Genomic DNA, 23,739 nt, shown 5'->3' on the forward strand with positions numbered 1-23,739 from the left:
AGCGCGTAGTGGTGCGCCCTCGATATCGACAGCCTCGGCATAGAGATACGCCAGACGCGTCACTGGACGCTCCCCCCACATCTCATTGACTCCTTAACTAATCTATTAAGAAGAAGGAACTCTAGTCTAGATATTGTCCACCTTTCTAGGGTGGTGGCGGTGTCGGCTGCGGGCGGAGGAGAGTAACGATTGTGTCCGCAAAAACAGAAACCCGCTACCGACCCCAAGCCGATTTCACCCACTTCCTTCCTTTTTTTAATTTAGGGGGGGGAACCACCCCGGCGCCTGGATGAACCCCGTCAACATGCCTTGCATCTCCAACGTTGCCTTTTTCTTCCCTCTCAGCTCGTTTGTCTTCCTTCTCCCTCCTTGCCCTTGCCCTTGCCCTCGCCCTTGCCAGCCGTGTCCGGCCTGCTGGTGGTGGTGCTTGCTCCAGCGGTGTGATCGACCAACCCATGGCTACGGCAACAGTGCGACCTTTTACTGACGATGACGGGGTGTGCATGGCGTGGCGGGCGGCGGCATCGGATGATGATAGGCTGCGGTGACGCGTGATCTGGCGCAGAAAAAGCTTGTGTATCTGTACCTGGCGTCGTATGCCGAGTCGCATCCAGACGTGGCGCTGCTTGCGGTCAACACGCTGCAGCGCAATGCAGCCGATGTCGATCCCATGGTGCGCGGGCTTGCGCTGCGGACACTGTGCTCGCTGCGGCTGGCGAATCTTGCCGAGTACACTATTCCTGTTCTCGCCAACGCGCTGGGCGATCCATCACCGTATGTGCGCAAGACTGCAGTGGTGGGGGTGGTCAAGATTGCGGCAGTTGCGCCGAATGCGGTGGCAGCGGCCGGCCTGCTGGACACGGTGCGGCTGATGGTGCAAGACGTGTCGCCTGCGGTAGTGTTCAATGCGGTGATGGCGCTGCATGAGATTGCGGCGCCGCAGGGCGGGATTGCGCTGACGGAGAAGCTTGTGCTGTATGTGTTCAACCGGCTGCGCGAGTTTGACGACTGGGCGCAGGCGGCGCTCATCACGCTGTGCCAGGATTTTGTGCCGAGCTCGGACGAGCAGCGATATGCGCTTATGGACGTTCTCGACGCGCGGCTGCAGAACCTCAACTCGGGGGTGGTTCTTGCCGCCATCTCGATGTTCCTGAGGCTGACCCAGGACGTGCCCGAGATGCATGCGCAGGTACTGGCACGGGTCAAGGCGCCGCTGATTACGACGCTGTCGCGGGCGTCGCCGGAGATGGCGTACAGTGTCCTGCAGCACTGCCGGCTGCTGGCGGACCGAGCGCCGGCGGTGTTTGCCGACGAGTATACCTCGTTCTTTGTGCTGTACTCGGACCCGCCGTATGTTGTGGAGCTGAAGCTTGCGCTGCTGGAGCAGATTGTGACGCCCGACAACTGTTCAGCGATCATTGCCGAGCTTGCCGAGTATGTGCGCGACGTGAATCCTGCGACTGCAACGCGGGCGCTGCGAGTGCTGGGCTCTGTCGGCCTCGCGCTTGTTCCGGCGGCCAAGTACGTGCTGCGGGAGCTGTTCTCGTTTCTCGACTCGACGACGCCGTACGTGGTCGACGGCGCGGTGGTGGTCATGAAGGATCTAGTGCGCAAGTACTCGGACCTTGCGCCGCACCTGCTTGACCGGATCCCGGCCATCCTTCCGCGGGTTGCTGATCCGGGCGCGCGCACCGTCCTCATCTGGATGCTCGGCGAGCATGGCGAGGGACTGGAGCGGGCGCCGTACATGCTCGAGGCGCTGGTCGCCGACTTTGAGTCGGAAGATTCGCCTGCGGTCAAGCTCCAGATGCTGACCTCGTGCATGCAGCTGTTCCTCAAGCGACCCGGCGAGATGCAGCCAATCCTTGGTCAGCTCTTGGCGGTTGCGACGGCCGACAACTCGGTGGCCGACGTCCACGACCGCGCGCTCTTCTACTACCGCCTGCTGGAAGAGGGGCCCGACGCTGCGCGCGAAGTTGTCATGGCCCCAAAGCTGTTTGTAGAGACGTTTGCAGAATCAGAGCACCCGGAGCTTGTCGACACTCTCTTTGACGAGTTCAACACGCTCTCGGTCGTCTACCGCGCGCCGTCGGAGACTTTTATCCACCAGCGCGCCCCGTACGTGCTCGGCAAGACGCGGTTTGGCGGCGATCCGGCAGCATTTGACTCGGACACCGACTCGGACGACGGCGGATTTGTGGCGCCAGCGGTGGACTCGGGCGCACCTCCTGGCGGAAGCTCACCGGTGGCGGAAGCACTGGCGCCGGCAGAGTCCGCTCCGGTCCGCGGCGACCTGCTCTCGCTGGACCTGGGCGCTACGCCGGTGTCGAGCGCCGGCCCGGCGGCGAACCCGCCGAACCTCGGCATCGAGTCGGAACTGACCGGGGCTGCGAACTTGACACAGGGCCGGTTCCAGGAGCTGTGGCAAGCATTTGGCCGCGGCGAAGAAGTCGAGTTTCCGATCCAGGCTGCGCTGTCGATGGAGCAGGTGGAGAACACGCTTGGGGCGTTCCGGATCGTGTGCATGGCATCGGGCAGCGTCGAGCCGCACCTGGCCAAGTTCTTCTTTTATGGACAGACGCTCTCGGGCGACTACATTCTCATGCAGCTGGTCATCGACACGGCGGCCATGTCGGGCTCTGCGGTGGTCAAGACCCGGTCACCGATCCTGACCAAGTTTGTGTCGACAGTGGTCAATGTGCTGTCGGCGGCGTCGATGCGGGCGGCGTCGGCAGGAACGCCGGCGGCGGCGGCAGCAGCCTCGCTCATTTGAGGCGCAGGTGGAGGGTGGCGTTGGGAACGAGGCCTGCGGCAGCCAGGCTCTCCGTCGCGTCTGCGTATACCTTGGGAGGAAAGGTGGTGCGGAGCTCGTAGCGTCCGCGCTCGAGGCCGAGATGTGTGGCGATGGCGTCAAATACAGTGTTGAGCGTGTCGCCGTGGCTCAGCTTGAGCAGGAGCATCGGCGACGCCACCGACTTGACCCGCAGCGTGGTGATGGCCTTGGCCGAGCTGGGGCGGGCGGTGGCGGACGACGGCACGTTGGCGTTAGCCACCTCAAGCTCTTTGAGGATTAAAGTGGGGACGACAATGACGTCCGACGGCGACCCGGGCTTGCCGCTCCCGCCGACCTGCAGCAGTTGGGCGACGTCCGATCGGACGGCGTGGACCTTGCCGTCGCGGACAACGCGCTCCGGGAGGCGGGCAAGGAACTCGGCGGCGCCGACTTGGCGGTCCGCAGCTCGGCTTCCCACGCCGTTCTGTCCGCTGACGACAACAGAGCCGTCGGCCGAGCGGCCAGCGCCAGAGAAGGGAGCAACCTCGAGCTTGGGCGTAAAGACCTCGGTTGTCCGCGGCGTGACGTCAAACGGCACACCATCTGGGTAGCGCTCTTGGAGCTCCGACGGAAAGTAGCCGTCAAAGACGTCGGCCAGAAAGTCGTAAGCTGTCGAGACGCCGGTCTCTGGATGCGGCGCAAACGAGCGGAAGATATCGTCGGCCGGCGTCCCCGATCGCGCCATGATCAGGCCGTTGGCATAGAGCGTAACGTCGATGGCCTGAACCTGAGCAAGCCGGCCGCCGCGGGAGTGCTCGCTGCTCGCCACAACCTCGGCCGTTCCGTCGCCGGCCACGTAGTTGAGGTGCTTGAACCGGGCAAGAAGAACCGTGAGGTCGAACGGAAAGACGACCGGAGGGGGCGTAGCCTCGCCGCCGGTGTGATCACCTCCCTCGTTGCCAGGCTCTATGTCGTTGCTGTCGTCGACGCTGACGTCGTCGTCGTCGTCACTGTCGGAACCGTCGCCGACCCAGATGAGGCCATAGTCGGCGAGAAAGCCATCGATCTCAGAGATGTGCTTGCGGAGCCGGGCGTTCTCGTCCTGCAGCCCAGCAATGAGCGAGCTCTGGCCATCAGCAGCAGCAGCGCCCGCCTCTAGCTCGGCAATCTTCCGCCTCAGGACAGCGATGGCAGCATCCTTTTCACACAGCTTGTCCTTCAGCTCAGCGTTTTGCGCCTCGACCCTTGTAAGCCGCGAGACAACGACGGAGACCAGGCCCGAGTCCGTGGCAGACATGGAAGCCGGACCGACCCGCGATCCGCTGGCCAAGCGAGTCTTCTCCGACGCTACAATATGGCTCGGATTCAAATCGGAGGGCATTCCTTGGTCAGAGCCACCATCGCCCTCTCCAGCAGCAGCACCAGCAGCAGCAACTTCTTGCTCAAAGACCGGCTTGACCGACCTCGGCGGCGGATCCAGAGCCAAGTCACGCATCAGCCTTGCCTGCAGTGCCGCATCTGCATCACGATCGCCTGTGAATGCGTTTGACGAGTACGGCGAGGGCCGGAAGACAGGAAGAGCGCTGCGCAAGGAGGGGGGGGAGGGGGGGGTGAGGGTGGGGGGGGGGGGGGGGTGCCTGTGGAGTGAGTGCCGTCTGTGGCGGGTGTTCCACGCGCGGATGCGCGCCAAAGTTGGCTGCGCAAATGGTTTCGTAGTTTGATTTCTGCAATTGGTTCGGTGGTGTTGGTGCCGGTGCAGATGCTGATGCTCATTGATGACGTGAAACGGAGGAGAGGGAGGGGAGGAGGGAGAGAAGCCACAACATCATCATTGGAATGTAAAATGTACATCCCTTTGCCTATACCCTCTGTTATTATCATCATCATCATCGTCATCATCATGGTCCATCGATCACCAGGTTTTCGTGAAACAGCCCACCACTGCTAGCGACTACATATACGACGACATATGTATGTAGTCGCTGGGTAGCAGTGACGGGCTGTTTCTTTTTGTGCGGAGAAAAAGCGGAAGAGGTGCGGAGAGTGATCAATATTTTCAATCATGACCATTCAACGCTCTCCAATAGAGAGGCGACAGACATTGGCCCAACCTCGTTGTTTGCCTGGAGGACCATCTTACAGAAAAGGTCGTAGAGTGTTCAGAGCAAGAACCATTATGAGTGGTAGCATGTTGTTTGCACTGGAATGTGTGGTGGTGGTGGTGGGGCTTGTTCTCGCTCTCCCTATCACCCTCTCTGAGCCCACAACGTACTCCATGGACGCCACCGTCGCATCGTCTGCCTTTGTCGGCGCTCAGCTGTCGGGATCGGTGTCGGACTCGCCCAGCCAATGGCAGATGGATAATGGCGTAACAGGCGGTCTGCTCTTTGCTTTTACTCCCGACGGCCTCAACTCGTCCACAGGCCATGTCCATGTCCTTCCATCCTCCACCCTCCTCTTTCCCGGAGGCTCCAACGTGGCGCTTCTCGGCTCGATGAGGGTTGCTGCCAGGCCGTTCGACGAGCCCGACGCTCTCCTCGCCCTGCCCTTCTCTGATGCGGCGTGGCAGGTGCCGAATGGCCTCTCGGGCAGGGCAATGATCCCCAGCAGCTTCCAATCGTCTTTGCTTGGCGACACTTCGAGCTTCCAGATGTCCGGTAGCGCCGTCGCGGACTCACTCACTCTCGCCTTCAACAGCCCATCGTTTGGCACGCACCTGGGCCTGTACGTCACGCCGGCATCGTGTGCATCGACCTCGTGTGATGTGTTCCTCTCACCGCTGCCTTCGCTCACTGTGAACTACTATCACGTCTGTCCGGTCGTTAGCGGCGTGGCTAACGCGCGGGTCCGCGATTCGGAGCACACGTCGCAACCGTACGCGCCGGTGGGCGAGAACCTGGTCGTCGAGTGCGAGTTGGGCGCCAAACTTGAACCGCCGCACTCGGGCAACGCCATCGCGGTCACTTGCTCCCCCGACGGTAGCTACTCGCCGACTATCGGCTCCGTGGCGTGCGCGTTTCCGCCGCCGCCGCCGCCGCCGTATGCCTGTGAACTCCTCCCGCCACCGACCAATGGCAACATCTCGTTCTCCAATTATGGCTACCGCGGCTCCATGGCGACGTCAGTCTGCAACGCCGGCTATGATCTTGTGTCCGGATCGACTACCCGCGAGTGCACCGGCGAGTCCGGCTCGCCGCCAGGCAACGGCGGGAGCGCAGGCAGCGAACCGCCGGGATGGTCGGGCATCCCGGTCTCATGCATCGTCGTCGAGTGTCCTGGACTGCTTTGGCCGACCAACGGCGTCATCTCGTGTTCGGGCGCATCATCTCCGTCGGTGGAGGGCGCGTACCAGGAGCAGTGCAATACGACGTGTAATGCTGGATTCTCGCTTGTCGGCGCAGCGACGCGGACGTGTCGGGCCGACTCGACATGGAGCGGCAGCATAGCGCCGTTTTGCTCCTCGTTTAACATCTCGACCTCGTACGCCGTATTCCAGGGCCCAACCGAGCTTCAAGTGCCAGCCGGCGCCACGCTCGGGTTCTCGGTCTCGGTCCGCGACTCTAGCGGCTTCCCGGTCATGACCGGAGCCGACGCGCCGATGGTGCGCACCTCGCCCGACGGCGTCAACCTTGTCAGCGAAACGGTGTACCGCGGCAACGGGCTGTACAACGCGCTCTTTCCAGTGGCGACCAAGGTCGGCAACTACCTCTACGAACTTGGTGTCAACAATCTCCCGTTCGAGACTGCCCCCAACGTGCTCAATGTCACAGTTGTGCCGGGCCCGCTCGATCCAGGCACGACGTATGTCGAGTACAATGGCGAGGAGCTGGTCGACTCGCAGCTGGACATTGCCACATCGGTTGCGCTCGAGTATCACATCGTCCTCCGGGATGAGTACGAGAACGCGCTGGTACGCCTTCCCGCTGGCGGAACAAGCGTATTTTCGGTCATCCTCAAGCTCGGCTCGGTCGTCACGCCGGTATTGTACCTCAACGAGGTGACGGAGCCTTCGGCCCGACTGGCGCTTGGCATCTACGTCGAGGTCGGCGGCACGTACACCATGTCGATCAAGGCTGGTGTCACCGACATTGCACTCTCGCCGTTGATTGTCAACGCGGCGCAAGTCTGCCAGCCGGGCTTCAAGGTCTTTTCCGAGTTTGCTTGCACCGGATGCGGGATCTCGACCTACTCGGACACGATTGGTGCGCCCGAGTGCACAGCGTGTCCACAGTATGCGACGTCGCCGGAGCTCTCGTCGACGTACCTCAACTGCTCGTGCTTACCAGACTACTGGTTTGGGCCGGAGCCGCGGACTGCGGCGTCGATCTGCATTCCGTGCCCAGTGGGCGGAGTGTGTGACGGCGGCGACTCGTGGCCGTACTCCGGGACGGGTTACTTTGAGAAAGAGCCGGGCTCTGCGGTGTTTGTCGAGTGCGAGCGAGCAGGGGCGTGCGCGGGCAGCAACGGGTGCTCGCCGGGTCATCTCGGGTACATGTGCAACGAATGTGCGCCAGGCTACCACACCGGGCCATCGGGCAACTGCCGCAAGTGCCCCAAGTCATCGTGGGCGCTCATTCTACTGTTGATGGTGCTCATTGTGGGGCTGGCCGGGGCGGTGGTGGCGGTTCTTGCGCTCACTCTCTCCAAGCAGCAGGAGCATCCCGAGGGTGACGCACTGCTCAAGATGGGACTGCGGGTCCGCCTCATTCCGGCGACTCTGTCGATGACGATTGTGGCGATGCAGGTGGTAGGCATGCTGTCTGAGAGTCGGCTGGGATGGCCGACGACGGCAAGGTCGGCGATGCGGCTGGCATCGGTGTTCAACATTGACATGCGGGTGTTTGGCACCGAGTGCACCATCGGCTCGTTCCACAACAACTACGTGTTCTCGGTCTCGCTCCCGCTCATGCTCGTGGCTGCGCTGGCTGTCGGGTTCTTCCTTCTCAAGCTGACGCGGCACATGTTGCTGTGCAAGGTGCTCCGGGTGAGGTCGATGAGGGCTGCGCCGTTTCTGGACGGCTCGCTCTTCACCATCATGCCCGTGCTGTACATTCCGATTGCGCGTACAACGCTAGTGTACTTTGACTGCACACAGCTGCCCAACGGCAACTTTGTGCTCGATGCCGATCTGGGCGTCAAGTGCTTTGACCATTCGTGGTGGGCGCTGTTTCCGGTGGCGGTGACAGCGGTGACGCTGTATGTGGTCGGCCTTCCGCTGTACGCGCTGGTGCGCCTGGTAACGAACCGGGCGGACCTCTTTGAGCCGCATGTCTTCTCGCGGTTTGGCGCGCTATACAAGCTCTACCGCACGCCGTTCTATCTGGGTGAAATCGCCAACATGAGCAAGCGGCTGCTGCTTGTGGTGGCGTCACTATTTCTTTCTCGGGCGCAGATCGCGCAGGTCGGGCTCATTCTGGCAGTGCTCTTTACTGGCTTGCTGGTGGTTGTCCGGCACGAGCCGTACTTTTATCCGCTGTACAACACGACAGACCGGCGAATCTCGCTCGCGCTGGTCCTGCTGGTCTTTGTCGGCATGGGCGCGTACACCGAGCGCGGGGCGGACAACTCGTCGCCCAACGCGTACTTTACGGCTGCGACGATTCTTGTGCTCATCGCGCTGTTTCTTATCTGCTCGGTGGCGATTACGACCGAGATGCGTGAGCTGTTCAATGAGCGATCGCACAAGTACTCGGGCTACACCCACCGCGGGCGGATGCTGCGGCGGCACATTGACGGGCAGCTGCCGGACCTACGGCCCGGGCTCGCCAATCTGCTTCAGAACGCGTTCGAAGCTGCTGAGGATGCCGAAGCCCGTGGCGACTACACGCTGAAGGGAGCGCTGAGCTCGTCTGCGTCAGCGCTACACCTTCCGCTGGCGCGGGCTGAGCTCTCACCTACTCTCGCCACCGACCTTCCGCCGGAGCTTGAGGACAGCAGCAAGGCGGATGCGCTCTCGCGGATCGACTCGATTGCGCTCGAGGACACAGGCGGCATGTTCTTCAACCCGGTGTACTTTGTGGATGAAGGTGACGAGGAGGACGATTTCGACCGGCAGGTCTCGGGTGTGTTCGGCATGCTGGCCGCCGGAGGCTCATCCGGCGCGCTGGCCGCGGGGGATCGTCAACGACGCTGGCCTCGACCCACTACAGCGCGAACCCGCCTACGCCGCGGATGACCCCGTGGATGGACGCGATTTCCGAGTCGACATCGTCATTGGAAGGCGATGAGTCTGCGCCGTGGGACTGAATAGACAAACAGCAGAGAGCCTACTCTGGCTCGTCGTCGATCGGCTCGGGGTCGAAGCGCTTCTTCAGCTGCTCCATAACGATAAAGATAATGATGACGCGCGGGCCGATACGGGCAAAGTTGGGCCAGAAGCCGTTCCACAGGCAGAGAACGCCTTCGGCCTTGACCGACTTGATGAAGCAGTCGATCATGGACTTGTACAGCTTGCCCTTCCCGGTTGCCGGGTCGCGCGGCTGGTTGAGCATGCGCGACTTGGCAACGTCAAACGGCGACGAGGCGAGTGCCGAGACAAAGCCGGCGCCCGTAGCGGTGACGGCGTGGAGCGGGAGCCCATTGTCCGAGTGCGAGCCAAGGAGCCGGTGCTTCTGGATAAAGTACTTGAGCTCGTCGTAGGCCGGGAGCTCTGCCGCGGCGAGGACGGTAGCGCGGGCGCATGTCGGCCCGACACCGGACCACAGCGCGAGGACGCCTTCGTTGCGAATGATGTGGGTAAAGGCGTGAAGCAGCGAGGTGTAGCGGGTCTTGACAGCGTCGCCGGCCATGCCGGCAGCCTGCATCCGGACCTTGATCAGATCCGCCGGGTTGCAGATAGCCGAAGAGAGGGCGCCAGCGCCGGCGCCGGCCACCACCTTGAGAGTCAGCGGCATCTGGTCTTTGGGCATATCGGGCGGGATACCCAGGAGCGTCTTCATCGGGGTGTACAGGCCATAGCGCATCGAGCCGTACGTGGCCTGGCGGAGCAACGCCGGCGAGAGGCCCCCAAACAGGGCTTTGATGCCCTCCTTGCGGGCCATTGTGCGGACGGCATCAAAGACGCCAGTGTACGCCCTGGTTGCACCCAGTTCGCCCTGAAGCTGGAGGCGGGTCTGTAGCCAGTCGCAGCGGTAGTAGATATCAGCGATTGACGGCAGATACCAGCGAGTGGCGGCAGATGCCAGTGAGTGGCGGCAGATGCCAGCGAGTGGCGGCAGATGCCAGCGAGTGGCGGCAGACACCAGCGATTGGCGGCAGATACCAGCGAGTGGCGGCAGATACCAGCGATTGGCGGCAGATACCAGCGATTGGCGGCAGATACCAGCGATTGGCGGCAGATACCAGCGATTGGCGGCAGATACCAGCGATTGGCGGCAGATACCAGCGATTGGCGGCAGATACCAGCGATTGGCGGCAGATACCAGCGAGTGGCGGCAGATGCCAGCGATTAGCGGCAGATACCAGCAAGGTCAGCCCCAAGCCGTCATTCGAATGTTCGACATCCGCCGCAGTGCGGCATTTTGTTCGTTCCGCGCGCCACCAGCGAACACAGCCACGAGACACGGAGCCATTCCCAGGGCAACCAGAGCGAGTACCACATCCAATGAGTACAGAGCCAGACCCAAGTGACCCTCCACTGTCTCTTGTACCTACCCATTCCCTTCTCTGTCCATCCAACTCCCTCTATCACCCACCCTGCCCCTGTCCTGGCTGCTGCCTGCCCTGGCTGCCCACCGCCCTCCCCCTTCCCCCTGCTCCACCCTCTGCCCAATACCAGCCGTACCTTGACCACATCGATGGGAATGGTGCAGCACTCGGCAACACATGAGGCGATGCCACCAAAGGCAAGTCCGATGGCCACTGATGATGAATCCATCTGATTTCAATTGGTGGAGATGAGTGAGATGACATAGTATGCTGCCTGCTACTGCGACTGCCGACTGCGGCTGGTACTGCTGATGAGCGTGTCCTCTCGGGTCATCAGGGCGAGGAGGGGAGGGGTTGGACTCTTTGACTGATGCAAGGACTCTAGAAGTGAGCGATGGTGGGATCAGAGATGAGAGACGTAGGATGGTGGTATTGGGCGTCGGCTCAGTGAGCAGGATCTGGGGGGGGGATGGATGATGGTGGCATGACGTAGGAAGAAGAAGAGTGGAGGCATGAGATCAGGGTGGGAACTCCATGATCATGTTAGAGAATGTAGGCGGTACGGGTAGAGGGGCTAAAGCGTCAGATGCCGCTACTTGCGCACTCCAAACGAGACCGGGAGCCCCATCTTGGAACGTATGTCGGCCTCGGCTTTGGCGGCCGCAAGCGCGGCCGAGTTCATGCCGAGCTGGCTCGACGAGCCCAGTCCGCCCAAGACGGCGGTCTCTTCGCGCTTGCGCTTGCGCTTCCGCTTGCGGACGGCGCGCTTCTCGGCGGCGACGGCCTCATTGGCCTCGATCGCCGCGTCAAGCGTGTACGCGTCCGCAGCCGCAACCGGGGTGCCCTCGGGTGCCAGCTCGCCAAGGGCACGACGACGGCGGAGGTCCTTACGATGGGCACGAGCCTCGCGCTTGGCTGCCACCAGCTCGTCCAGATGGGCGATGACATCCTTTGCCGGCACGTTCTCCACCCGCATCGACATGCCCAGGGCCTTGGCATGCCGCCGCGAGGCCATGTGCGCCAGATACGCCATCGAGTCGGTCAGCACTGTGTCGCACACCTTGCAGTGGTAGCCGGCCCGGAGCGTGCCTGCCCGCAGCCGCACCCGCTTCCCCACAGCCTTGTCTACGTCCACAACCTCGGATCTCTTCAGATTGCCTCGCATCTTGTGCTTCAGCCGCACCGCGCCCTTGCTCTCCGGTGCAGCGAGTCCACCAGCTCCTCCACTTCCGCCAGCAGCCCCAGCAGTAGTGCCACCTGCCGCCGCCGCCGCCGCCGCCGCCGCCGCCGCCTCGGCCTCGGCTTCCTCGGCAGCCGCAAGCTCCTTGGCCCGCGCCGCTGCGCTCTCTGTATCCCACACCTTGCGGAATGTGTGGTCGACACCCGACATGTTGGTTGGTGTGTGTATAGGGGGGTGAGGTGGGGGGGGGGAGCTTGGCGGGGTCCGCGACTTGGCTCGGCTCTGATCGGCTTGGCTCGACTCAACCGGCGGTGAGCTGGTAGGTGATGGGACTGGTGCTCGATCTGGGACAATAGACAGCACTCAACAGACAGAGTGTGCACGAGGGCGCGGGATCAGTTTAGGATGACGGATGATAGTCAGAATGCGCCACCCTGCCGATCGAGTCGCATGTTGTAGAGGATGGCAAGGAGTGAGGCGTAGAGGGAGAGGGTCTTGCCGATGAGACTTGGCGTGATGAGGATGGCACCAAAGAGGCGGAAGCCGGCCTGGCGGTGTGAGATGATGGTGATAAATGGGGCGGTTCGTCGCGGGTGCGCTCCAGCTTTGGCAGTGGATCTCGTCAGCGCTGCAACGATGCCGGAGGTGCCCTGGGCGTGAACACGCGCAGCGCCGCCGATGACAACGAGGGCAACCGCCAGCGTGGCCAGAAACCAGAATAGCTGCACCATGAGGATCTCAGACGAGTCAATGGGGGCCACAACGAGGCGGAAGGCAAGAAAGACGTTGAGCGCACAGTGCGCCACCATAACAATGCCGAGATGAATCCGCCCAAACCGCGAGATAAAGTCCATCCGATCAGTTATGACCCTGTGGCGGGCGTTGATCCACGGCCCAGGCTCGGCATCGTCCCCGCTCCCAATGTCTGTGGCAAGCGCCGCATACTGGCCGCGAACCACGTTGAGAAGGAGCAGGTATGGCAGGAGCGGAATGAGCCATGCGATCGAGCCCACAACGACGCTGAACTCAAAGACCACTAGGTACACGCGGCTATCCTTAGCCGGCCCGCGAAAGTCGTCCCACACCTGGGTCAGCACCCCTTCGTTGTTGATCTCCGCCATCGGCGCAATGGTCATGTCCAAAACCGTCAGCGGAATCACAATGAGCAGCCCGATAATAAAGGCGCGATTGAGAGAGCGGACCGCCACCCGGGCGCTCCATGAGCTGTCTGCTGGTGCCTCCTCGTCGACGTCCGAGTACGATTTGACTTGGTGGACAAGATCAGGTAGGACGCCTAGCAGCAGGTTAGCGAACCAGCGCGGTGGCATGATCAGCGCCATGCAGAGATAGACAAGGCCGACTTGACCTACAAACAGCACCCCAAGAACGGTCATGGTTGGGAAGCGCGAGTCGTGGATGCCCGCCGCCCCAATGATGGCAACCGCTACGCACATCAGACCCAATGCCGAGGCCACACATTGTGCCACCCGCCCCTCTATCTGTTTGTCGCTCCGATCCAAAAACGTAGCCATCAGTACCCACTCCATGGCCCGCATCCCTATCCCCGCCGTCGCCACATTCATCGCACTGCCGCCGCTCTCGCCCTTTGCCCGACTCGCACAGCTCCCGGACAAAGTCAAATCCGAGCTCAAGCCCGAGCCCGAGCTCCAGCCGCTCTCGGTGGTGTACTCCGATTGTGCCCTTGTGTATCTACCCATGTCCCTTTGTCCTGCACCTATACTCGTCCGCAGCCGCCGTGGCTCAGGCAGTGAGCTGTGCCCTTCCCCAACCACTACCAACCGATCACCGCAACCATCAGAGGTGAAGAGATGCCACCACAGCAGCCACCAGTACGACTTCTGCCTCCTGATCACCCGTGCGTGACCAAGCCCACCACCACGGCCATCCCTTCATCCCTTCACGCTGGCGATCATCTCCTCAGCATCGCCCGGATGTCGTGCCCTCATCCTCACCAACCACACTCATCCCCACCTCCATCTGCCCCGATGTACATCCTCGCAATCTCAACACGCCATGATCACCACCCTGTCACACCCCCGATGATATGATCCATCCTCTTCGCCCTTCATGTCGCCGGCCTGCCCTCCCCTATCCGCGCATATTGGCCTCATCCTCACCAACCACACTCATCCCACCTCCATCTGCCCCGATGTACATCCTCGCAATCTCAACACGCCATGATCACCACCCTGTCACACACCCACGATGATATGATCCATCCTCTTCGCCCTTCATGTCGCCGGCCTGCAGTCGGCCGGCCCCCAACCCCGTCCCCTCCCTCAACCACTGCGACAGCGCCAAACGGCCACCACCTCACGCCGCCACCAGACACACACTCGCACACACACGCACATACTCACTCACACTCACGCACATACACAGAGTGGTGTATATGGTCAAGTCACTTGTGCAGACATGCCCCGAATGGCCACCTCTTCCTGATACCCTCGGCTCTGTGGCCTTCAATGAGCGTGTGTGGTTCCTGACGGCGAGCCCTGCTGCCGTCTCCAACCTCTTCTCCAACATCATTCTCGCCGAGTATGGCCATGCAGAAGCGCCTCTGCTCGAGTCCATGATCCGACTGGAAGCCGCACGTGCTGCCTATGCCGCTGCTGACTATATGCTCGCCATGGAGAAGATGTTTGAAGCTCTTGAGTTCTGGATCTTTGTCATGCCGCCCGCAGACAAGCATCGCAAGCGCCTGCAGAGTCAGACTTTTCATGCCACTCTCTGCTGTGGCATACATATGGCAAGAAGAGTGGCTTCCACTGCTCGCGCTGGCACCGCTAGTCGGAGATCGGCACGCCCAGAGTCGGTTCTGGCCTCAATCGCCCCGCTGACTGCCGCCGGTCAGAGCCACGGCGATGCGGCTCCAGCTCGCGTCTCGGAGAACGATGAGGCCGCCACCCAAGCAGTCTTTCTCCTCAAGCGGGCGCTCACCTTTCTCAAAGCCAAGTATGTGACCAAGAACAAGGCCGATCTTCTTGCTCTGGTCCACAACGCACTGGCCACGGTCTCGTTCCACACTGGCTCGCTCGCCCTCGCTCGGGTCTACCTCGAGAAAGCCATGGACGGCTCGTCGCGGTGGTTGTCAGTTGCGTCTGGCCCGCCTTTCAAAAATGTGCTTGCTCGCGGGACGGCCATTGCCACTGCGCTGCGGCACGCGTTGCTGATGTACGCCGATGATGCCTACCTACGGGCGCTGACTCGGACCCGGTTGGCGCTGGAGTTGGCCTGCCGCGCCCACGCCGGCTGGGCCTGGAGCTCGCTTTCGTGGTATGATGTCCCTGCGTCAGAGCTTATTGGCGTCGCTTGCCACAACGCTGCGGTCTACGTCATTGTCTCGTCGTCACGGGTGGAGCTCGCGCTCGCCGCCGCCGCCGCCGCCGAGGCAGCCAACTCGACGTCTGTTTCAGACGCCGCAGCCTCAGCGCTCGCTGCCGACCTCGTCGACGCCATGGCAGCCCACGATCTCTCGCCCGACGCAGCCGCCACTGCGCTTGAGATGGCCCGCATCCCCCGCCCGCTGGAAGAGCTCACTGTCGAGCTCGCCGATCTGGAGGCTGCGCTTGCTGCAGAAGACAAGAAGCTGCGCGTTGGGCTGAGCGCAAGCCACTCGGGCCGGCCGTCGTCCGCGTCGACCCGCCTCATTCCCGCATTGGCGTCGTCAGCCGCCCATCCACGTGCACACCTGGAGGCCCCTCCCGGTACTCGCTCGCGCCGCAAGGCCTCCGAGAAGCCAATGACCTCGATCTCGACGTACATTGCGCTCCAGCACGCGCCGCCCGACGAGGCCCTTGCCCGCAAGACTGCCGCCCGCAAGGCGGCCGCTCGCAAGTCGCGCGCCGCCAAGGCCGAGCGGCGGCGCAAGGCCAGACTACAGCGTGCGCAGCTGTCGCTTCCCGACTCTGTATCGCGCGCCGACACGCTTGCCATGCTGGAGGAGAGCCTCGAAGTCTACGCCCCGCATCGTGAGGGTGTGCATGTCGTCTGGGATGCTGAAGACAGCGACGCGTCGTGGCTCATGCCGTCGTCATTTGACGCCAACGCCGACACTGCCGCATCCCCCCCCAGCCGTCTTGGCATCGATGCCCTCGCCACAACAGCCGAGCCGTCGATCCAGCACGCTGCACCTCCTCACCTTGTTCCGTCGACCTCGCTCTGCTCGGCGCTCACCACCGCCCCCTCATCGGCCACCTACTGTCCGCCTGACATCTGGATTCGAACAGTTGATCCGTTTGCCGAGTAGTCTCGCCACCTCAAACAAGTGCCGCCACGCCACCAGTCTCGCCGTTACCAACTACTCTCCAGCTCCCGATCTTGCCCCATCATCATCCCCCATCTCTAATCCCCGTTCGAACCAACCGACCTCCCAACTTCCCTCTCCCCCCCCTTTCAACTGAGCGTGCACGATATGATGCCGGTCGATAAGCCAACCTAGCGAGCAGGAGCTGTCTGCGGGGCAGAGACGAGCCGAGCCGGAACCAGAGCCCAAGCCGAGCCGAGCCGAGCCGAGCTCAAGTCAGGCAACGAGCTAGCCACCACCTCTCTAGGCACGGCACCAGCTCGGCGAGGTCCTCAATCAGGGGAGCAACGTGAGACAGAGGGGAGGCGGCATGCCCCGTGGGCTCAACGACTCTGCCTCGCTGCATGCAGCCCTTGCGTCGTCGGCGACTGCGGCGTACGAACGGCTGCAGAGCAGTGGCGGAAGTGGTGGACTAGGCGGGAATGGCGGACATGGCGGGAATGGTGGGCATGGTGGAAATGACGGTGGTCGAAATGGTGGCGGGTGGAATGCTGGTGGTGGCGGCGGCGGCGGTAGTGGCCATGGCGATGGAAGAGGGCGGACCATCAACGAAGAGGGAAGAGGACCTGGCGAGGAGGTGGTCCCGGACGCGCTGGCGGTGGTAGTAGAGCAGCCCGAGGCTGTTCGCAGTCTGGTGAGCCAGCTGGATCTTTCGCATCAGGGCATGGCTCATGTTCCGTTTGTTTTGACCGATCTGCTGCCGGCGCTGCGCATCTTGGACTTGTCGTTCAATGATCTGCGCGCTCTCCCGGTCGCACGCATGGTTTCCTCTCTGCCAAAGCTGACTGTCCTGGACCTCCGGCACAACAAGCTTGTGGACCTGGCCCACATCTCTGCGCTGGCCGCGCTGAGCAAGCTGGAGGAGCTGCATGTGGGAGGAAACCCGCTGCCGCACGTCTCGCGCAGAGTGCATCTGCTGCACAAGCTCATCTACGACCAGATGGACCGCTATCCGCTGACCGGCTCCGGTATCCGGCCATTTGCGGGGCCCATGGCCGAGTTACTGACGCAAATGTCGGCAAAGTCGTCGCTTGGCTCGTCAACCCGGGCCGAGCTGGACGCTATGGAGGCGCGCGGCGAGTTGAGCCGTGCCCAGCACCAGGAGGCCATTTCGCGGATCATGATGCGCCGCCAAGGCTTGGCGCGAGCCGGTGGGAGCGAGGTGGTCGTCCTCGACGAGCGTGATCCAGACATTCTCTGCTCGGCTCGCCGTGGCATGACCAAGTATCTGGGTGTCTCCGAAGGCGAGCACGCGCCGCACGTCATCAAGCAGCAGCTCGCGCAGTCGTCCGTCTCGCGGCTGGGCTCGGACATCATGTACGCCGACATGCGGCAGGTGCCGATTCCGCGCGATGGCCCGTTTCCCAGCTTGCGTGTTCTCAACGGGCGGCCTGTGACAGTGGAGGACATGGACGCGGCCGAGCGGCTGGGCATATCAGGTGGGACGCAGTTCTCGCAACGACTTGAGGCCGACGCCGAGTTTGTCGAGACATCTGACCTGCTGTCGTCGTCGTCGACTCGCGCCAAGGAGAAAGAGTACCAGGCCATCTACGAGTCTGTCCTCGGCTCTGCCATCACCACCATTGACCGCATGGGCGTCGAGCGCGGCTCGACAAGCAAGAGCAGTACAGCTGCGTCGACGCTCCTCCGCTCTGTTGCCGCCGACGTCCACGCTCGTTCGCAGCGCGACGCACGCCACGCCGCTCGCAAGCGGTTTACCAAGCTGGTAGTCGGCCGAGAAGCCTCTCGCAAGCTCGAGGTCCTTGATCCGGACAGCAAGGACACCGGTCCGCACGAGGAATCACGATACGAGCCGCGGGGTGACGACGGCAGACGCGACGACGACGAGGCCAATGCGGTCGACGCATATCTGGAGCTGCTGAAGAAGACCGAGGCGGCGTCAATGATTTCGGATGACGACATGGCTTCGGTGCTGAAGAACCCAAACTCGACCAAGAAGTTGCGGCAGATCAAGACGCTGACGTCGCGGCAGCGGCAGGCGCGGCGTGGGACTATTCGGCGGGTTGTAGCGCCAGTCGAGTCAGACTCAGAGTCGAGCTCATCGGCCGACTCGGACGTGGCGCATCTGGTGGGCGAAGCCGAGGTGCGTGCACCGGGAAAGGTGCGGTCCAAAGGCGCGACGTCGGCGGCGTCGGACATCTACTATGAGTGTGCGGTGGTGCTCGACCAGTCGCACCGGGTCATCCACAACTCGGCTCCGCCCGAGTCGTCAACGACGGTGTACGATGACCGCAACGTTGTTTCCTCTCACATCCCGTTTGCCGTCTACGCCGACGTGCCCGAGTACGACGACATTGCTGGCGTGGCCCGGACAAACTCAACGTTGCTGGCGCGGACAGTGGCTGCGCCACGGTGGGTGCAGCGCAACCCCAAACTGCGGCAGCGAGCGGCGCAGCTCCGGGAGGCAAAGCGAGCCGAGATGGCCGCAATCGAAGCGGCGCGGCGGGCTGAGGCCGCCGAGGAGCGTCGTCGCGAGCGCCGGCTCGGATTCAAGTCCAAAGCCGAGCTTCCACCGCACATTGAGGTCTCGCCACTCATCTATCAGCAGTTCCAGGGCGTGCGGCGGCGTGTCGAGGGAGTGATCGGGCTGTCGTCGGCACGGGTGGGCCGGATTTCGGGCGCAACCGGCCAGCAGCTCGGTGAGATGTTCCAGGACATGGACGCCGAGTCCATCGAGGTGGCTCTCCGGCAGGCAGACCTCGACCTCGAAATTGACGATGTGCGGTCGCGGTCACGTCAGCAGCTGGCAACCGAGCAGCGGTACCTGGCGCGGATGCGTGAGGCCGCTGAGCGGCGGGCTAGACTCCGCGAGCACCACCGCCGGGTCCACCTCATCAAGCCGGGGTGCTCAGCTCGGCCGACGATATTGTGGCCGACGACGACCTGGCGATGATTGTGCCGGCCAAGGTCGACGAGAGCAAGGCCTCGACGCTGGCCGCGGGCTCGGCGGAGCGGTCGGACGCGGTGACCAAGTCGGCGACAGCTATCTTCAACATGCAGCCGGCAGAGCTGGATGAGTTTCTGTCGACGGCGCGGACCAACGACTTTGACCCAATCTCGGCACTGGCGGCGACCGAGACCGACGGCGGCGACGATGACGACGGCGAGCCGAGGCTGCGCGGCCGCGGGCTCAGTGCGCTGCGTGGCGACACGTCGTACGCGCCTGCTCTAGGCAAGACTCGCGCTGAGGCTGCTGCCGAGCTCGAGAAGCTGCAGTCGTTTACCGAGCGGCGCATGCTTGGCTACGTTGCCGATATGTGCGTACACGAGCCTGACGATGAGTCGAAGCTGGCAGCGGCGGCGATCCGCTCCGAGCTCCGCTCCCGCGAGCGCTAGCTTCCACACGCGGCCACTAGAGCGTAAAGGTGTTGAACGCCATGCCGTACGGCACGACTGGTGGCGAGGTGTAGTACGGCGACGGCGGCGGAAGCGGGTGGAGCCGGCGGGTGGGTGAGTGCGAGAGAGCGCGATTCGGCGAGTGGGTGCGCGGCGGCGAGCTGTGGCCCTGCTCCTCGGTGTGGAGTGAGTAGAGCGAGTCGATGCGTGAGTCGCGCTCATGGAGCGCATCCCAGATTGACTGTATGTTGTCATGAATGGCCGAGAGCTCGCGCGAGGCTGAGTGCGAGGCCGAGCGTGAGCGCGAGCGCGAGGCCGCTGGACACGGACGAGAGCTCGTGCGGGGCCGCCTTGCCGGAGCCGCCGAGACGCTGTGGCTGCGGCTGCGGCTGCGGCTCCGAGTCGGCGACGCTGAATGGGTCGGCTCAATCGATGGCGGACGGGTGGCAAGGATGCGGACGGCGCGCTGGTAGACAACGTCCGGGTTGAGCTCAAAGTCGTCAACCTCAAGCTCGACGTCCAGGCCGTGGAGGCCGGCGATCGAGTCGACCGAGGCAATGGAGGAGACGGAGAGGTCGGCGTCCCGCGGTGAGGCAAGCGGCGACGGAGCGTAAGCGACCGGCAGCGGTGGCAGGTGCGCTTCAGGCGGGATGTGGGAGCGGAGAAAGGCAAGGATGGCGTCGAGACCGGCGTCGGCAACGTCGGGCGGCGGAAACTGGATCGGGTTGCCTCGGAGCTCGAGCTGGGTGAGATGCGGGCAGGCGGCAAGCGAGGGCGGGATGGCGGTGAGTGCATTGAACGAGACGTTGAGGCAGATGAGCGATGAGAGGTGGCCGAGTGAGTCAGGCAACGCCTCCAGATCATTGTTCCATGCGCCGAGAACGGTCAGGCGCGGCAGTGCGCCGAGCGAGTCCGGCAGCCAGGTGAGGGCATTGTTCTTGAGCCAGAGAGCAGTGAGATGCTTGAGATTGCCGAGCGAGTCCGGCAGCTCTACCAGCCGATTGTCATCGAGCCAGAGCATGCGGAGGGCGGAGCAGGCGCCGAGCGAGTGCGGGAGTACGGCGAGATGGTTAAAGTTGACGTGGAGGATCTCCAGAGCCGAGCACGATCCGATCGAGTCCGGCAGCGAGGTGATGTAGTTGGAGACAGCATAGAGCTCGCGGAGCGAGGAGCAGTCACCAATGGAGGTCGGGAGCGACTCGATGCGATTGTTGTCCACGCAAAGGAGCTCCAGAGCCTTCAGCTCTCCGAGGCGAGGCGGAAGGCATCTCAGGTGGTTGTTCTTAACCCACAAGCCCTTGAGAGCCGTGAGCGAGCAGATACTCTCCGGCAATCGCTCCAGCACATTGTTTGAGAGGACCAGCTCAGTGAGATGGACAAGCGAGCCGAGCGAGTCGGGCAGCATCCGCAGCTGGTTGTCGTACAGCCAAAGCTCCGTCAGGTGGCCAAAGCCCACCACGTCCGCAGGCAGGCTACCCAGCCCTCGTCCGCCCAGGTTCAGCTGCCCTGCTCCTGTCCTTGCTTCGGCAAGTACAGTTTCTATGTCGTCCATGGTGGGGGTGGGGTGGGGTGGGGTGGGGGGGGGGGAGGGGGGGAGGGGGAGGGCAGAAGACGCGGAGTTCGGTGAGGGGCAGCGGCATCGGCGGGGGGGAAGACAGGGGGGGGAGGGGGAGGGGAAGAAGGACGCTAAGAGGCTGAGGGTGATTGATGAATGGATGGAGAATGAATTGGGGGAACGATGAAGGGCATGGCAAGGGGGGGGGGATGGGGCGCTTGCTCTTGCAATTACAAGGTCAGAGGCACGGTACGGGTTGTGGTTGATCAAGAGCGGGGGAGGGCGACATGAGAGGGCACGGGCAGAGCGATGCGATGGCTTTATCAAATGAAGCCGCCACCGCCAAAGCCGCCACCGCCAAAGCCTCCGCCGCCAAAGCCTCCGCCGCCAAAGCCGCCACCGTATCCTCCGCCACGCCCGCCGCCACGTCCGCGCCCACGCCCGCGCCCGCGCCCGCGCCCGCCGCCAAAGCCGCCAAGGCCAAACCCAGGTCCACCGCCCGGTGGAAAAAGCATGTCGTTGTCGGGACCAAGATCGCCTGGTCCAATTGGATCGTATCGTGCGCCAGGAACACTCGGCCCGATGCCCCCGCCGCCACGTCCGGCAAACAGCGGATCGTTTGGGCCCATGAGCGAGCCGCCGCCACCAAGTGGGCCACCCAGCGGGCCGCCGCCAAACGGACCGCCGGGCGGAACAATGCCATAGCCAGGGTTGAGATCAGCGTCGCCGAGGTTAGGTCCCGGAATGTGGATTCTGCCTTGGCGGCCAGGTGCCCGAGGCCGCGGATCGGCGCGGCCGGGCGCCCGAGGCCGCGGATCGGCACGACCAGGAGCAGTCGATGACGACGACGGCGGCGGCGCGGCCTCTCCCGACTCGTACCCGTCCTTGGGCACCAGCTTGCGGACAATAGCATCGCGGAGAAGACCCTCGAGACGGACACTGTCTTTGAACAGCAAGCTCCAGTCCCCATCCCAGCCCGCCAGCGCCTCACCAACAACGTGGTCGTCGACCTTGACCTCGAGCGGGAACAGATCCTCACTCTCGACAATCATGGCGGTGATGAGGACCTTTGAGCCCATTCGGAGCACCTTGACCTCAAACCGCAACGCCGACGCCGTGTGTGCATACCGAAAGCAGAACAGATCTGGCCCGCTGTCCTGCCATCCGCGTGGGAACACCAGCATGCCAGGCGCCGCGTCGACAATAGGAGCATCCACCGGTGCGATCGATGCCTGCTCACCTTTTTCTCCGCCTCCATCCTCGCCCTCGCCTTGACCAACGGCAGCCATCGGCGCCTCATCACAGCCATCGCCTCCAACCTCGTCCTCACCCACGCCGATGCTCTTGAATCCGCCGTCCACAATCAGTAGCGCATGGAGATAGCCCGCCAGCGCTGCCTGTCGGCTCGCAGGCACCACCGCCGGCTCGAGCGCATTAAGCGACTGCACCGCCCGGCTCTCACCCATAACTTTGGCTTCGCCATGACTACCTCTGGTACCGCTTCCGTCCTCCCCGTTAGCCCTTGCAGACATGCTTCGACTCTTGGCGATGGGTGCCTGGCTCAGTCCCGGTCACAGGCCTTGGTGCCGAACGAAGGTCGCCGCCCAAACTCCAGCGCGACCGCTTCCCCGTGACGCACTCGCTGCGCCCGATCGCTGCCCAGACGTCGGCTCAGGACCGATCGCTTTGTGACGGATATCGACACATATCACACAAGATGTGGCGTACAGTGGGAGGAAGAGAATGTGGTTCGTATGATCTCTGAGTTTTGGGCTTGTCGCACGTATCGCCATCATAAGCCCCCCCCCCCCCCCGCCATCGCACTCAACCTCCATCGTACGCAGTCTCGTCCTCACCACCCACACACGCACACACGCACATACTTACAATACCACTCCCCTTTCCTGAATGATCTGGTCATGGTCATCTACACACACGCGCCCGTACTAGCGTTATGATCGCCACCATCTGCTCTGGGCTGCCGCATCTGCCTTTGCTCTACCACATTCATGTGATCATGCTTTTTTCGCTTGTCTCCCTCGGCCGTCTTCCGCCCCGCACTCTGCTTTTATCTCTGCTTCAGGGCCATTCATCCTTTCATCATCATCATCATCGCCCTCTCTCTTACACTCTCTTATTACCTATGCACACCATGTTGGAGTTATACACATCAGCTGCGTCTCCTCTGCTCTTTTCCGCTCCCTCGGCATCGATTCTGCAAGTACGCGGCAGTCGATCCACACTGCGAAAAACTTGACGTAGCCCCATCCCCCGCCAGCTCATCTCCTACTCCATCCCCGACTCGATCGCCTGTATTTTCTTCCTTGCTCACCCCTCCATCTCACTCTCTATCGATGTATGCCACTTATGACCTGCTTACACCTCTGATTCCGCTCCCATCGACTCCAGATTCCGCCCTATTCTGCCTCCATCGATTCCGATCACGATCGACCGCCCCTCTCCTCCCCCCCCTCCGTCCTCCCATTCTCCTCATCTCCAGTCGTCCTCATCCTGTTCCTCCCCTCCCTCTTCCCCCTCACATCTTCTCATTTCTTCTCACTCTCCCCCCATCTTCCCCGATCGATGTCGTCCTCCCCCCCTCCGTCCCGTTCCCGGCCGGCCCCGGATCAACCTTGACCGCATCTTAATATTCCTCAAGTTTTGAAACGAGTGCTATCGTCTAGAGTGATTTTGTAAAAAATCCGCCCGACGTAGCGACCGAATGACTCCAAACGGGCCCATTACTCTCCGTGTGGAGTCAGGGCTGGATAACTTTGCACGACTTTGCCAGACGACACCGTGCATTCCATTTATCATGTTGCGGGAACCCAGCTCGCTCACATACATACATCTCAAAACGTCGCAGCACAGACCAAAGAGCAGGTACCCTCGCCGTGCCG

General features: G+C 62.7%; 7 protein-coding genes across 7 annotated transcripts in view; 4 read left to right on the top strand and 3 right to left on the bottom strand.

Moving 5' to 3' along the window:
* AMSG_05043 (adaptin) overlaps positions 1-3,097 on the top strand; it is a 3,437-nt gene extending 340 nt beyond the window's left edge. The window contains exon 2 of the mRNA XM_013902658.1: positions 539-3,097. Within this exon, the coding sequence (XP_013758112.1) occupies positions 539-2,773 (2,235 nt within the window). The 3' untranslated portion in view covers positions 2,774-3,097. The remainder of the gene's footprint in view (positions 1-538) is intronic.
* AMSG_05044 (UBX domain-containing protein 11) lies at positions 2,911-4,268 on the bottom strand (the record flags this gene model as incomplete). The annotated part of the gene is made up of 2 exons (XM_013902659.1): positions 2,911-2,940; positions 2,973-4,268. The coding sequence occupies 2 exons, from the start codon at positions 4,266-4,268 to the stop codon at positions 2,911-2,913; spliced, it is 1,326 nt and encodes a 441-aa protein (XP_013758113.1).
* A 605-nt stretch (positions 4,269-4,873) lies between these two features.
* AMSG_05045 (uncharacterized protein) lies at positions 4,874-9,019 on the top strand (the record flags this gene model as incomplete). Its single annotated transcript, XM_013902660.1, has 2 exons — positions 4,874-8,839; positions 8,863-9,019. The coding sequence occupies exons 1-2, from the start codon at positions 4,950-4,952 to the stop codon at positions 9,017-9,019; spliced, it is 4,047 nt and encodes a 1,348-aa protein (XP_013758114.1). The 5' UTR covers positions 4,874-4,949.
* AMSG_05046 (carrier protein) lies at positions 8,566-10,649 on the bottom strand (the record flags this gene model as incomplete). The annotated part of the gene is made up of 2 exons (XM_013902661.1): positions 8,566-9,885; positions 10,557-10,649. 2 exons carry the CDS (start codon positions 10,647-10,649, stop codon positions 9,040-9,042), a joined length of 939 nt encoding a protein of 312 aa, XP_013758115.1. The 3' UTR covers positions 8,566-9,039.
* A 3,364-nt stretch (positions 10,650-14,013) lies between these two features.
* AMSG_05049 (uncharacterized protein) lies at positions 14,014-15,870 on the top strand (the record flags this gene model as incomplete). The annotated part of the gene is made up of 2 exons (XM_013902662.1): positions 14,014-14,329; positions 14,432-15,870. 2 exons carry the CDS (start codon positions 14,014-14,016, stop codon positions 15,868-15,870), a joined length of 1,755 nt encoding a protein of 584 aa, XP_013758116.1.
* Positions 15,871-16,237: 367 nt separating this feature from the next.
* AMSG_05050 (uncharacterized protein) lies at positions 16,238-19,284 on the top strand (the record flags this gene model as incomplete). The annotated part of the gene is made up of 3 exons (XM_013902663.1): positions 16,238-16,334; positions 16,464-18,725; positions 18,788-19,284. The coding sequence occupies 3 exons, from the start codon at positions 16,238-16,240 to the stop codon at positions 19,282-19,284; spliced, it is 2,856 nt and encodes a 951-aa protein (XP_013758117.1).
* A 16-nt stretch (positions 19,285-19,300) lies between these two features.
* On the bottom strand, positions 19,301-22,398 carry AMSG_11845 (uncharacterized protein; the record flags this gene model as incomplete). The annotated part of the gene is made up of 3 exons (XM_013902770.1): positions 21,180-22,398; positions 19,726-20,766; positions 19,301-19,602 (listed from the first exon to the last, which is right to left on the bottom strand). The coding sequence occupies exons 1-3, from the start codon at positions 22,369-22,371 to the stop codon at positions 19,301-19,303; spliced, it is 2,535 nt and encodes an 844-aa protein (XP_013758224.1). The 5' UTR covers positions 22,372-22,398.
* Positions 22,399-23,739: the final 1,341 nt, after the last annotated feature.

This window comes from Thecamonas trahens, assembly GCF_000142905.1.
Source record: "Thecamonas trahens ATCC 50062 unplaced genomic scaffold supercont1.21, whole genome shotgun sequence".
NCBI lineage: Eukaryota > Apusomonadida > Apusomonadidae > Thecamonas > Thecamonas trahens.